At 41.1% G+C, this 15,322-nt stretch overlaps 1 protein-coding gene across 2 annotated transcripts in view; it reads left to right on the forward strand.

The window, feature by feature from the left end:
- The window catches only part of LOC132982012 (amyloid beta precursor protein binding family B member 2), a 39,709-nt gene that overhangs the window by 15,438 nt on the left and 8,949 nt on the right, over positions 1-15,322 (forward strand). For both annotated transcript variants that reach the window (XM_061048236.1, XM_061048234.1), the window contains exon 9: positions 14,687-14,801. In XM_061048236.1, the coding sequence (XP_060904219.1) occupies positions 14,687-14,801 (115 nt within the window). The remainder of the gene's footprint in view (positions 1-14,686; positions 14,802-15,322) is intronic.

The following is a 15,322-nucleotide window of genomic DNA, read 5'->3' on the forward strand; positions in this document are numbered from 1 at the left end:
TCCATTACTGCCTGTCTCTGTGCTCCTCAAAGCCCAACTTTCATTTATTAGCTTGTCCTTAATTTTTACTCTGATTTACTCTTAAGTCCTTGCTGAGTGTTTGACTTCAAGCTGTGTACTTTCTCTCTCTCTCTCTCTCTCTCTCTCTCTCTCTCTCTCTCTCTCTCTCTCTCGGTGTAGGTGTAGGTGTAGGGATGTGACAGCAGGAATGGAAAAAAATAAGTATGAAAGAATGAAAGAGGGATGAAGTAAGCAAAGAGGGGGGTTGAGAAAGACAGGATTAAAGTGTCTGGATGTGCTGCAGGGATTTTCAAAGTGTGTGTGTGTGTGTGATGGCAGTTTGGAGCTGTTTGATATTGCGCTCAGCTTGTGTGTGTATTCTGCAGAGCTGAAATAGAACTATTTTTTGACGTACCTATCTTTTTCTGCGCTCTCAATTTGTTCAAGTGAGGATTCACTCCTAAGTGAAGGTGTGTCTGTGAGTTTGTGTGTAAGATAAATGCTCCGCTGAACGCATATGTGGCACCCCCCCCCCCCCTCCTCTCCTTGTGTATATACCATAACAAGCTGAGGATGAGGGATGAGCAGGGGAACACTAAGCGAAGAATCAAAAGCTGGAGTGAGATGATTTACAACATCATGGGGGAAGTTGCAGCTTGTTTTCTTGTCCTTGGTGTGTGACACTTATTAGGATTGAGACAACACTGGGCGTCTGCCACTGTGACGAACACTGTTTATAGTGTCTTTGTATGGCCCCGATGTCTGTGTGTTTCTCCTGCTATCAAAGGGGGCTTCAGTTAGCTTTTCCCAGCTTAGCTTTGCCTTTGCGGCGAGCACACAAAAAGGCGTACAAAACGCTGCTACAAACACACATTTAATTCATATTCATTAGTGGGCACTAGTGGGCCTGTGCTTGCTTATTCCCCACTGCTCTCACTTATTTCCCCACATGTTGACCTTCTGTAGACAGCTGTGGCATGCACAAATGATGGGAGAAAAAAAAAAAGAAGAGAAGTGAAGGGACACGCAGGCCTCCAGTATCATTAATATTTTAACGCTGAACACACTCAAGCAATCACCTCCTTTTATGTCAGTGAAATTATTTTGTATGTGCATGTTTGGGTGTTTCCATTTATTCTCCAAGTCCTCCTCCTCAAGTTCTCTGCTTATGTCAACACCTGTGTCACCTTAATTAACATGCACAACCCCCTCTGACGGCCCACAGGGACACTGCCCGAACACCTCAGGCCACTCGATAGATGCCAAAGTGATTGATTACCTTTTCCTTCCAATTCCTGCTCCGATTTTGAGCCATACACCCAACCTCTTCTCTCTTTCCCCCTGCACAAGCCATCGCTCACCCGCGTCAGCTCCTTACATCTACCCACAATCTATCACTCTCACTTCTACGCACACATGCATGCACCTCTTGTAAGGATATGTCCACCCTGCTGCCCAGATACGCTCGTTCTCTGACGGGTCATTATGGTCGAAGCTGTGTCCCCTCTCTCCCTGAAGCAAAGAGTCATATGTCTCTTTAACACAAACACACTCGTGGGAATGACAGTAAAACAAAATCAAAAATGCATTTTCACTTTTCCTCCTTTGCTTTGCCTCTCTCGTCCCCTCTCTCTCCTACATTAGCATTGTAAGGCACACCTGCTGTAATCCCTGTCTTCCTGACGGATTACTCCCTCTGTTCCCCCTATAGATCCCCTCTCTCCCTCCCTCTCTCCCTCCCTCACTTGACCAGCCAATAAATTCCCCCCCCCCCCCCCCTCTCCCAGATAAACTCTTGGCTGGTCCTGGCCTCGGCGGGCAGCAATGCAAGGTGATGCTGATGTTCGCTGATTGTACAGGGCTGAGCGCAGCAGGACACCTGCTGCTGCTGCCAGGAGTCCGTCAATCTATTGAGACTACAGAAGTGGCATCAGACTGTTGAAGCTGAATATATTTGAATGCTCAACACGTCTAAAACTGCTGGATGGAGGTTTTTGATTGTGTTTTCAGTGGAGCTGCTGTTGATGAGCCCAGCAGAATGAATGTATTAACCAGTAAATAAATCTCCTTTTAGTTATTTAAGATCAATATCAGACTTTGTTCTAATGACTTATATCGACAGAGTGACAGAGTAAGGTTTCACATGTCATGAATATGATTTTAAAATATTTCTAGAGCTCTGGATCAGCCTTTTATTAACCTGAAATTGAATTCCTAATACTCTGCCCTGATTGGCTGAAAACACCAACCTCTGTCATTCAAATGTAATTAACTTGATGGTTGGAAGCGTTGATTGAAGCAGGTCTAGATGAAGGGCACATATCAGTTACAGGTGCAAGGTTTGTTAGAATAACAGGATCAAGTGTTATGAAGCCAAAATTTAAATCCTACTATTAATTCAACACTTTTTAGGTCAGTGTTGATTTCTGCAAACTCTGTGGACGTGGACGTGTTTCATCTCATGATCTTGTCCTGTACAAGTGTAAGTAGTGTTTACTTCTGAAGTGATGTCATCCTGTATTTTGAAGCGCCTGTGAGGACTTTTTCGCTGGTTATGAAAGAGACTAAATTTAAAACTGATGTTTCTAGATAGAAAACAAACGCAAACCTGGTAATCAGCATCCAAATCAATTATTTATGACTAGATATTTTTAATGCATGTAACAGCTGCCACCTGCCAGGTAGATGTCAGATGAGGGGATGCTATAACATCCAGATTCTCAAAAAGGCATACATTTCACTCTTCAACACAGAAGCATGAGATTTATAATCAGAAAAAAAATACTTTTGCACTTAAAAGAGGGGCGCCACAATTGACACAAACCAAAAGTTGCTCGGGGGATTAACTGTCAAACACATCACTCATGTACAAAAAGCTTGTTTCAGCAGAGGGCTGAAGTGCAGCAGTATCAGGCATTAAAAAATGCTTCATCAGTATTTCATTGAGTTTGTTTCATAATCAGTTTTAGTCTTAGGAAGTATTAGGCAGGTTTGAGTCACTGTTTTTGAAGAACCAAAACAGGCAGCAGAGCTTTTCTGAAGCTGTAGATCCTTTTTCCAGATGCTATCAGTTTTTTCCTTAAAAAGAAGGATTTAACACATTCATTATTTCTATACCACTTAGCCTAGATTCATATCTTCAAATAGCTTATTTTTTCGGCCAACGGTCCATATCACAAGAACGATCACTGTATCACATAGAAACAAAGAAACGTGTTTTTTTTCTTCTTGCAGTCCTTATCTTAAAATAAATTTCAAACTAACTTTCTGCCAATCAACCAATCAGTTAATCGACTTATCATTCTGCTCTAGTCAGAAAAAGTACAGTTTATGAAGTATAGTTGAAATGTTTGGATGAATATTCAGAATATATGGTGTAGAATTAGAGAAGGCTGCTAATTACTGAGCGCCTGGAACATAATGATTTATAGCACATGCAGCTAATTAGGTTACATGCATATGATATGATCCCAATGAGCAGCGCTGTGCAGAACTCTACACTAACTCACACCAAATCCCTGCACTCTCCCACACTCGGAAACACACATCCTGTCTCTATCTCTCTCTCTGTCTCTCTCTCTCTCTCTCTCTCTGTCTCCCTCTCTCTCTGTTTCTCTCTCTGTCTCCCTCTCTCTCTGTCTCTCTCTCTCTATTTCTCTCTCTATCTCTCTCTGTCTCTCTCTCTCTCACACACACACACACACACACACACACACACACACACACACACACACACACTAGTAAAATACATGAATGGGGCATCTTGCTGGTGTGACATCTCACTGAAGCATTGTCTCAGTCAGGAATATTGGTGTTTCTGTACAAAATCACACACACACACACACACACACACACACACACACACACACACACACACACACACACACACACACACACACACACTCCAGTGTAATGTGATGTATAAATGATCAAGAGCAGGGAGAACAGCAGGACATCTTCTTCCCTTTCTCACCCACCCAGGATCCCTTTTTTTCCCCATCATCCCTTATCCCCCCCCCCCCCCCCACACACACACACACACACACACACACACACACTTGCTGTCTTTCCATCTTGCCCCCACCTGCCTATCACTGCTCTTAAATATGTAATGAAATACCACAAGTCTTGACACATATGAGTATGGTGTGTGTGAGTGTGTGTGTGTGTGTGTGTGTGTGTGTGTGTGTGTGTGTGTGTGTGTGTGTCTGTGCATTCCTGCTGCCCCTCCCTCTCTCCAAACGCCTGAAATTGGGTCACAAAGCTGCGGGAACATAAACTGGATTTGGTTGGTTTTTCCCTTTCAGTTAAACATAATTTTCACCATTGACTTTGAGCATCGGTGTGTTTTCTTAGAAAATACTCTAAGGTGCTGAGGGTGAATCAAACTGAGGTTTGGCTGCTGTAAACAACATGAACTGTCTGTCAAACGTACGAGATGTGTTGTGTTCTGTTTACGCTGTTTAATACACTGCAGACACCAGTTTTATTTTTACTTCTACTTGATTTTTGGCCTACTTCTTTCCTGCCTTGGGCTATATTGGTGATTGTGAGTGTGTTTTTCCTCTGTCTCTGAGTGTGAATGTGTGTGTGGAGAGACAGCAAGTGTGTGTCATGTGATTCAAAGATGCAAAGCGAGCTTCTTTCTCCTCCTCCTCCCCCTCCTGTTCTGTGCCCTGTGGCCCTGTATGCTCATTTCACTGCTCATATTGGTGCTGTAAACAAGTTTACGGTGCAGAGAGGTAATTACGCACAGACATTCAAAATTAGACCTAACGGCCGTGGGCCATGACTAATTCACCAGGTCGCAGAGGGGTTTACCTCGCTCTATTGTCACACAGGCTTTAAGTACTCCAGAGCCAGCATTGATGGAGGATTGTTTAGTGGTGTAATGTTTGGTGAAATTAATTCCAAAACCCTGCTCCATAGACATGTTGTCTACATGTGTTGTGCTGCCCTACTATTTAAGGAAAAGCGAAACATTTTGAAAGTAAGTTAGCACTCAACACCTCTAAGATCACCAGCGCGATTGTGAAAACAACAATTTGGGTTGTATGTGTTGATGCAGTAATGTTCCTGGTCCTAATAAGCAATCTGAGCCGTCATCATTTCTTGTAATCTTTCCTTGTGCGTTTTTATGATTCACTTTGGACTACTTGAAAGAAGCCGACATCGCCTACACAAGACCAAAAGTTAATCCAATATACAAGTTGATTATTTAACTCTGCAAACATTTTGTTAAAGTTTGAAGTCATATTCAAAGCAGATGATGTTTGCTTTTTAAATTAAAGTCCTAGTAATTAAAATGGACAAGTTGCTGACACGGCATCCTGTCATTTTGCATGATCGTGTGGCAATGCTCGTCCTCAATCTCATATGAGGTCACTTTTGGCTTTCTATCAAAACAGAATGCTGACAGACTGAAGGCCAAACTCAAGGCTTCAGACATCATCGGTATGACTTGTTCAGTGGCCCATATACTTACTGTAATGTTTGGAGCTCAAATAGGTGCCTCTGTTATTTATCGATAATGATGCTTTTTGGGGTAATTCATACTCCGTTGGGATCTGATGTCAGAAAGATAAGTGACATGGTTTGATGTTAGTTAGAAAACAGAGGAAGAAGATATGCCTGCACACTCTCAAGTGTCTCAAAGATTTTATTCCATCAAAATCACGTTTCAACCAGAGGTCTTCTTCAGGTGATACATTTAAACAAAGGAGATGGGCTACACCCATATATGTAGATTTCAACACTAATAGGCTGATAGGCACTATGATGGCAGGCGTGGTTAAATATTCTCAATGTCCAAAGGTGAAACACATCTATAACAAGATATTTTCTAAATCCAATTCATCTAATTTCCCGTATAAAAAAAAAGTGTTTGTATTTGAAGTGAAATGATTTCTAACCATGAAAATTGATGTTAAAAAAACGTTAAGAAATGTTTCAGAAACAGATTTTGGATCCTTGATTAACGCGATCAGCTTCCAAAGCCCAGTACTGGTGAGACTCTAATTAACATATTGGACAGCTCTGTAAATACCAGAGAGTGGACACTAACATCTCATCAATAGTGGCGCAGTGTAAAACTCTGTCGATATCTGTCAGCAGCTCTATGCAGATCGACTAATGGCTCAGTAAAGTGTGCACTTTCTACTTTATCGTTGAGCTTTATTGTTTTTCTTTTATCACCATATTCTACATTCCATTACAATAAACTACAATTAACTTTAATCTTGGGCAACAGTTTCTGTTTCCTGCAAACACAATTATCAGCACTCAGGGGTCCAATTTTTAAGAATGTTTTTTTCTCAGCGGTGTTTTGTGATGTTTATTGAGTTTGGAAAAATGAAAACTACAAATTTCCCTGCAGAACACGTAGATTACAAAAGACCATCAACTGTTTGGAAATAAAAACTCTGACAGCAGGAATCATTCATTTTTTTTAGCACTTAAACTGGGATTTACTACGTCTTTTAATTTTCATGAATATGATTAGAGTTCTTATTGTTTTTCTGTTCACTTTGCATTTGTGCCGAGTGCTGCACAGTGCTGTGTTTTTGGACTTGAAGAAATGTGCTTTGTATCAAATAAACTTTTAAAACAATAAAAAAAAAGTTATTTAAAGAAGAATATTTTAGAAAGAGAAAGCGGCTAAATATTAAAATACCTGCCAGGTGTTTAGTTATTCCCTTTGCAGTGTGATGAAAGGGCTTTCCTCTTAATCACAAACCAGCTGTTGTTTCCTTTTTAGTGTTGAATCTCACTGTGAAACTGGATCAGATCAACATCCACTTTGGGCTGAAGCCAAAGTCACAACCCTGTCAGCAGTCGTAGAGTTACCCGTTTAGTTTCTGGCTGTCTTCTCTCTGCTGACAGGAGAGTCACAGGAGCTTCCTCCTCAGACATTTCTAATCAGCATCTGGCTGTGCTATTAGCATATGTAGGAGCATTAGCATAGAGCCCAGCACCACCCAGACACTCTGTAAAGCTGTTTGATAATTGAAGTCTGTGTGAAGTGTGCGTGTGTGTGTGTGTGTGCGTGACAGATGGTTGGGGGGAGGACACGAGTCTCTGCTGAGTGATACTGGAAGCTACCAAGCGTAGAAAGTACAGCCGAGCGGACGAGGGACGAGTTACATTTGTGTTGTTTTCACTGCCTCTTAAAACTTTCACTGCAGCTTCTCTAGTGTTTTATCACATCGTCTGAGCCTCCTGAGGGTGCACAGTGAGGTAGTTTTCTTAGTGCACAACCATTTGAATTTTAATAATACAGTGTTATCAGGGAAACTGAAACTGAACATAACACCTGCTTATATCAATGCTGATTGCCAATTGTCCTCAATTTCTGCAGCTTTTTAGTTGTTTGAGCAGCTTTGCATTACTTTCATGAGATGTCAATTTTTTGCCTCCTTTTGAAAATAGGGTATGCCAAGTGAAGATGTTGATCCAGCCAGCATGTGCATTTGTTGTGATATAAAAACTGTCAAATTTAGTCAACTTTGTTTTAATAGCGTTCACTGTCACTGTTAAACTACAACAAAAAAAAAAGATATGGCAGCTTCGTAAAAGGGACTATGCTTGGTGACATGACATAATAAATGTCATGTAATGTAAATAAATAAAGAACAAACTTAAATAGGTAAACGTGGGCTTCTGGGCCTCTCACTGATTCAGACAGTGTGACAGTCCTCTGTGTATCTCACCCATCCACAAAACCAAACTACTCTCTAGCTGTTTACAATTCTTGATGTCAGCTGACATTCCCTCTCCATGATGTCTGTGATTCAATGAAATGCTATCTTTACAAAATAAACTTTGGCAAAATGGAAATCCATCTATAGACAAATTGAGGGCAGAAAACACATTTTGATTACACACAATGTCAGGTTTGCATGTTTTGATGAGCCACAACTGGTCATTGATAAACGTAATTTCAAGTGGAGTAAGACTTGATGATGTCACTGTCTTATCTCCATAAAGACACTTTTGTAAAATAAAAAGCAATATAGAATTATTCTGTGTACACTTGTTTTTAACTAGTAATTACACTACTCGTGTGTTAATTCAGATAAAAATATACTTAACAGAATCATGTTTCCCTCGGTGTTTTAATCAGTTAAAGAAAAAACATGCTTTGTGACCCTTGGTTTGCCATTTTGCACGCCGTTTTTGGAAAGTACTACATTTATTTAACAGAACAAGCTGCATCAAATGTTCAGAATCATATCTCAGGTATGAGACCAAAACTCTTCCTTTGGTTGCAGTTTTCCAGCATCTAAGCTTAAAATCAATAGCCTTAATCGAGCAGAAAAGCAATGTAAGGGCGAAGAACAAACTCATTTCACAATCAGCCTCAGTGATCTGCCGTGTTTCGCTGTATAGATTTTCTATTAAAACATTACTACTTTTCAAATTTGCTATCAGCACGCGATATTTCGACACCTCTTTTAGAGATTCGTGTCATTATTTAGTGACTGGGAATATATTAGCAGGAAGCGGGGATCTTGAAATGTAACTGAAATAAAGAAATCAAGAGTCGCATCACAAACTGAAACTATGTTTTTGTATGCAAGGGTGGGATTTTCATTCAGCTGTACATATGCTAATGTATCTACTATTACTACAGTCTGATGTCAGAGCACCTCACACTGACAGCTCCGTGCCACTTTCTCAAACCTGGTTCACCACCATACATCTGCAACCATGAACTCATTTAATCTGTGAGTCGTACCGCACATGAGTCTGCCTCACAGCCATCGGGATCAAAGAGAGATGGGTTATAGTGAGTCAGTCCTCCTTTATTCAGCTCTGGAAATATGTGGAGCATAGAGCAGGAGAAAAGAACAACATGAGTGGTGGGAGCCTTGCTTTAACTCATCTCTCTGCTTTGGAGCTTTCATACCTTTCATCTTTTTCTTCTCTCCACTTCTCCCTCCTCCACCCCCTTGAGTCTCACACCTCGTTCCCATTCCTCTCTGCTACACTCCCACCTTTTGATTTTGGTTCCTTGGCTTCCTGCCTCCATCATTCCTCTCCCTCTCAACATTTTTATCTATGTCTCCTCACTTTCCTGCCAAAAGCTCTTCCTGAATCTCACCGGTGCATGTGTCATTCCTCTTAAGATGTTGGCTGATTCACTGCCTGTCTATCTTCACCTCGTGTAACCCTCTAGGTTAACTGAGGTCAGAGATACAGCTACCTCAATATCTCAGTGAGCTATCACCTCTCTGTGTGCTTTTTCTTCTTCTTTCTGCCTCCACAATGTGTTGTTTAGTCTACTCTCTTTGGCTTAAATGCCAAATCAATAGAAAAATTACCACATTTTTGATTTCCCTTATTAGAGAGACTACAAAACTATAAAACATTGCATCAAGCCAACATGTAGACCAACATGTTGCCCGAGCTAAACAGCCAATGCTGGGAAATGGATGCAACTTGGTCCAGTGAGATTTCGGAAAATATCACCGTTTGTGTTAAAATACGTTTAAGGTAAAATAAGTCACAGCTGACTTAAGTTTTACACGTGATACCCAACACCACATTACCTAAAACCAGCTTCCTCTCTCGGCAGACTTTTTTTTGTCTTCGCACTGTAAGTCACAAGACTTTTATGTTCTTTTCATAATAACAACACGCCAGGGTCTTGAGGTAAACATGAACATCAAGGTATGGGTTGTAAAAAGCTGCTTGCACAGGCGACCCGTACAGTGAGTGTTTTTTGAAGACAGTGTGTGTAAACAGGGAGGGCACTAGCTGCATGTCCATGGTGATGGTTCTCAAAATGTTGCCTGTTAACATATGATAAATACATATCATAAGGTTTGTTAAGGCTCAGGCTTAAGCTTGTTGCAGGCAAACAATAAATTAAAAGCTGAAAAGAACTGAGTTTTCCCCACTAGAATTACACCCCCTGCATTACATACCTGGAACCTAATTCAGAGAGAATATAGCAAGAGTTAAAAGATATCATAAAAACTTTATTTATGAAATAAGTCATTCTAAAATCCTGATCCATCCCTGAGTTTTGGAAACTTCTCAGTCAGTCACTGAGTCTAAGCTGGTTAAATTTTCATTCTGTCCCCTCTTGTGCGTCATCCTGTTTTAGCTTCAGCTATGGTCTGTTTACTTATTTTTAGTGTGTTTACTTATTTATGATATCTTGGTTTTACTGCTGTGTACCGCTTTAACACTATATATTTCCCCTGTGTGGAAACACTAAAAAGATGATCCTATATGTAATGTAACCTATCAACTGTTGTCCTTCAGTCAAACTTATCATTAGGGGCTTTTGACCCAGATGCATGATGCCCACTGATCACAGGGTTGACAGTTTTCTTCCTTAACTCCTCCTGTTCTCTCCTCCAGTTTGAGTGTGTGCATGAATGTGTTAATGAGCGACAACAACCTTGTAAATGTTTTGGACCAGCGGTCTGTATTAATGTAGCCTGTGCTCTTCAGCAGGTCACATTTTTATACATTAACATGTCTGTTTGGCGGACAACAAAAGTATAAAAACGTGTTATGACAATACTGGGGGGGGGTTTGGAAGGTGCATTTCTGGGTTTAAAGCAGGTGTCTTACATCAGCAATAAAACATTTGCACCACTTTCAGCCTGAAACTCCCGTGTACATTTCTTATAGTGAGAGAAGAATTGGGAGAAGTGTGGAGGAAAATGAAGGCAAAAGCATTTGCGGGATTGAATGTGAGGACACAAAAAATCCAATTCCACTAAAGTGACTATCAGAAGAAAAAAAATAAATAATTGTAAACGGAGCAGAATGTAAAGTAAATGGACTCAGAACAAAATAAAAAAAATCATGAATGAAATTCAAATGAAGAAGAAGGATGCATGGTAATACAAAGTGTAACACGTTTGAACGTCAAAAAAACGTTTTGTCAGTGTGTGTGTGTGTGTGTGTGTGTGTGTGTGTGTGTGTGTGTGTTTGTGTGTGAGTGTGTGTGTGTGTTTGCATGTGGCTGTTTTGGAGAGCAAGTAGAAGCAGCACCTCTGACTCTGAGGACTCCTGCCATGCCATCACAGACACAAGCAGGCACACAAACGCGTCTTTTGACTAAGTGGATCTTGAAAGAATCAAAGGTGGTCGATGTTTGAATCAGCGCTCTGTTCTTTATTCAGCCTGTCCCTCCTTTGTAGTGTTCCTGATAACACACAGCGTCCCACAATGAGACAGGGAGGGCGGCTCTGATAAGTTACGCTGTTGATATGAATCCCTCAGTGTTGTATCTTTTTTGGGGGGTTTTCCTGTTGTGGAAAGAAAAAATAGAGCGAGAGATGGAGAGAGCTGTAGGGAAGATTTAACAGTGAATGCTAAAAGGAGGATCAAAAAGAGAGATTGAGAGGAGGTATCGTTGGAGGGAAATGGAGATCAGGGAGAGCGAAAGCTGCAGTAACAAGGTGTGTGTCTCTTTGTGTGTGTTTGCAAGTGTGTGGTAATATATAACACCAAAGCTGTGCTGTGTCATAAAGCTGCAAAATACAAAGCCTGTGAAATGAAAAGCACACAGACCTGAGCGTCTGTGCACATATGTAATCACACATGCGTATGAATGAGGTGAAAGAGTGTTAAATCTGTTTCTGACTCACTACTTTGTGTGTATTAACACTGTCTTTTTTTCTCCCTTGTGTTTTCTATCACACTTTCCTTTCCCACACTCCCATTTTCTATCCTTTTTTTCTTTTTCCTCACCCTTCTGTTCTACTTTCTTTCCTCACCTACCCTCCATTCTTCCCGCTTGCTTCCTTCTTTAATTCTTTTCACCTTCCCAACTCACTTCCTCCTGCTTCCCTGGACCCAGAGAAAGGTAATTGCTCTTTGTTGTGTGCTCAAGTGTGATTGTGCTTCTCCATTGTTTTCAGTAATCGTTGTGTCAAGACTTCCACCACCACCACCACCGGCCCGCTCTCTCTTGTGCAATCACATCTGTCACGTCGGGCACCAAATCAGTGGCTCTGCTTCGCCCAGAGTCACTGTTGCTCTTTGCAGGAGTGCAGCAGAAGTAGTTGAAGGTCTAAATCATGGCGTTAAATCATCAGCGAGCTGATAGACTGGCCACAGGCTATTTCCTATTTAGAGTTGCATGCTGCTTTATAGCGTTTTGATCCCCCAGAGAGGGTGCAGAAGTCATAAAAGAGGCATTTGTAGGATGCGATGCAAGGCCACTCATGCTGCTTTGGTGACACACTGCTCAAATGTCCCTGAACGAACGCGCACACACTCACGCAGACGAACAATTGCACCTTCCTCTCTGGCCACAGGCGGTGAGCATTATCGACCCAAAGTGTGTGAGCACACAATTAAGCAGAGGAGACGGGCCAGATAATGGACTCATAAACACAAAAGAGCTCGCTGTGATAAATGCCGTCTGTGTTCGCCATGTTTCTGTTTGTGTCTGTGGTTATTTAGGAGTGAGTAGAGTGTCAGTATGTGCATGGAGCTGTCCATCTGCATCTATGTCTCTGCCAGTCATCCAGTTGTCTCTGCATGTCCCTGTTTCTCACTTTGACTCTCTCTTATCTTTTTACTCAATTATTTCAGTGTTGGCAAAAACTACAGTGATTGACAAGAGCAAACACGCTGCAATGGCCCAAAGATTTTCATTAAGACAAAGGGGAAGCAAAATCTTTAACCTTACAAATACAAAAACACATTCAAAAGGCTAAAACAGCTGTAAGTAGTGATAACACATGCTGCAAAAAGCCCCCCAAAAAAAGATGTTCACTGCAAACATTCTGCATAAAGGGTGCAAAGTAAAAACCCAGAAAAGAACCCTTTTTTAATTTGAATTTCAAAATCAAACATTTGACTCATTTCCATTCCACATAGCGCCCCCTACAGGCCTGGAGCACTTGCGTGGCGATGACTGGATTTGCAGCATTTATGTTTTCTGAGTTTGTGTCTTTAAGGCCTGTTAATGAGGAAGAAATCACTCTCTTTCGTTGGTTGTGTGTGTGTGTGTGTGTGTGTGTGTGTGTGTGTGTGTGTGTGTGTGTGTGTGTGTGTGTGTGTGTGTGTGTGTGTGTGTGTGTGTGTGTGTGTGTGTGTGTGTGTGTGTGTGTGTGTGTGTGTGTGTGTGTTTCCAACATAACTGTGTTTCATCTCTCACCCACTCTCTGCATGAAGTTTCCTCCTGGGTGAAACTTCTTCTCTCAGTCTCATCCCCACACTCATCATGTTTCTCTGCAGTGTGGCATCCCCATGAAACATTTGGCACATTGTTTCCTCGGGCACTGGGACCCAAATATGCGTGCGTGTTTGTGATTGTAGCCAAAATTGGCATTCATCATTTAGTGTCGTTTACAGCTTATAACTCACAAGTAAAAGAAGCTTTCAGTAATCTTTCAACAAATAAACATTAAATGGTTATTAAAAAGAAATGCAGCAACATCATTAAAGCTTAGGACAGCCCGCAAGTGACACAAATAATGAACATTTTCACAATGAATGTGTGGCCTATTAAGAGAAGAGGTGAAAAAATGAAGATGTAGATATATCATGATGCAAATTGGGGAAATAGTAATTCTGTTGTCATTTTCTTTTTTTCATCTGTGCATGAAATATCTTGCAACTCATTATCTCAGCTCTTTATTTCATTATAACATCAGACAATGTAAACAGGTGCAGAGATAAGGAGAGGGTGGAAAGATTTTTGCTTTAGAACAGAAGACACCTCAAGGACAAGCTTCTTTTTTTGATGTCGGCAGAGAGTCACTTCCTGACAGCACATACAGAATAACAAAGAAAAAGATGCTAAACGAACGCAAAGGGGAACAAGAAAAAAACAGAAAAAACACCAAGGAGGAAAGAAATCACGACGCTGTTGATGATGCCAAACTTGAACCAAATAAACACAACACAAAATTTGCTGAAGGGAATCTGTGATATACAAATTTGCAATAAAATCCATATATTGGCCCTAAGGTGTCCATCGGGAAGAAGTGTTTGAAGTCCTTTACGATTTTTTTTTAATCTCAAGAAACAGAAATGTCCAAAAGTGGCACTCCGAGGAGTAATATCGAGAGACTTTCAGAGGAAAAGATCTCTTTTTTGTTGAAAAACAAGCAACTATTCAGTGTGTTTAAATGAAGTGTCCCACATACAATACATAGAAATAATGTTATTAGATGGGGAAAATTACATAAAGGCACAAAAACAGTCATTTGCATAGATATGGGATTCAGTGATGGACCCATTAAAGCAAAGAAGTTATCATTATCTTTTGCCTTTTGTCATTATCCCTTATAACCAACAATTATTCCCTCACATTCCCGCATCAGACGCACACACACACACACACACACACACACACACACACACACACATACACACATACACACACACACACACACACTGACCCTATGCTACATGCTACAATTACTCTCTTCTTTTGTAGCAAAATATCAGTATTCAGTTCTCTCGATTTCTGTCTTCCTTTTTGCTTGACATGGTTTTCTTTCGTGTTATTTTACATGATTTTTGTATTTGTTTCCTTCCACATTCATGCACCGAAGTGGGAGCAGCATGGAAATATGTTTGTAAACCCCCTCCCCCCCAAAAAAGTACCTTGTGCCCCCTCTTCAAAGCGAAACGTACTGTAAATCTGCTGTTTTATCGCATCAGAGCTTCATGTGTGATTATTTGTGCATGTTTTCTGTTTCAGGGACTTTGCCTACGTGGCGAGAGACAAAAACACGCGGGTGCTGAAGTGCCACGTGTTCCGATGTGATACGCCTGCTGCAGCCATCGCAACAAGTCTCCACGAAATCTGCTCCAAGGTGGGTGTCATTATTGCACTGCCTCCGCATGAATGAGCTTTCCTGCCGCTCTGAAACAAGCCATCAACCTCTAATCAGGGAGACTATTGAAGAGAGAAAGTAAAGGTTTTTACGGCTGATGCAGTTTTCCTCACTCCTACTTTTCAAGGTTGTAACTTGTCAGATGCTGCTCCTACATGTGAGTTGTACAAAACTAACAGGCAGCAGTGAAAACTCGGAGGCAGAGTCGAACAAGATTTCTCTTATCTCTGTCCAGGGAAGTAAGAGCTGAGCAGAGAGATAGAAGAAGTTTTAAGCCTTTATAGTCTGAGGAGATAAGATTCAGTTTACACAGTTGTGTGTGTGTGTGTGTGTGTGTGTGTGTGTGTGTGTGTCTGTCTGTAAGAGATGGAGAGACTGGTGGTTTGTTAACCTTTTGGAGGACATGGAACCCCCAGATCCTTAAAGGTGCAGTGCTGCAGCATTTAGTAAAGTCACACACACACACACACACACACACACACACACACACAAACTGTTAG

Source organism: Labrus mixtus, chromosome 10 (genome assembly GCF_963584025.1).
Source record: "Labrus mixtus chromosome 10, fLabMix1.1, whole genome shotgun sequence".
In the NCBI taxonomy this organism is placed as follows: domain Eukaryota; kingdom Metazoa; phylum Chordata; class Actinopteri; order Labriformes; family Labridae; genus Labrus; species Labrus mixtus.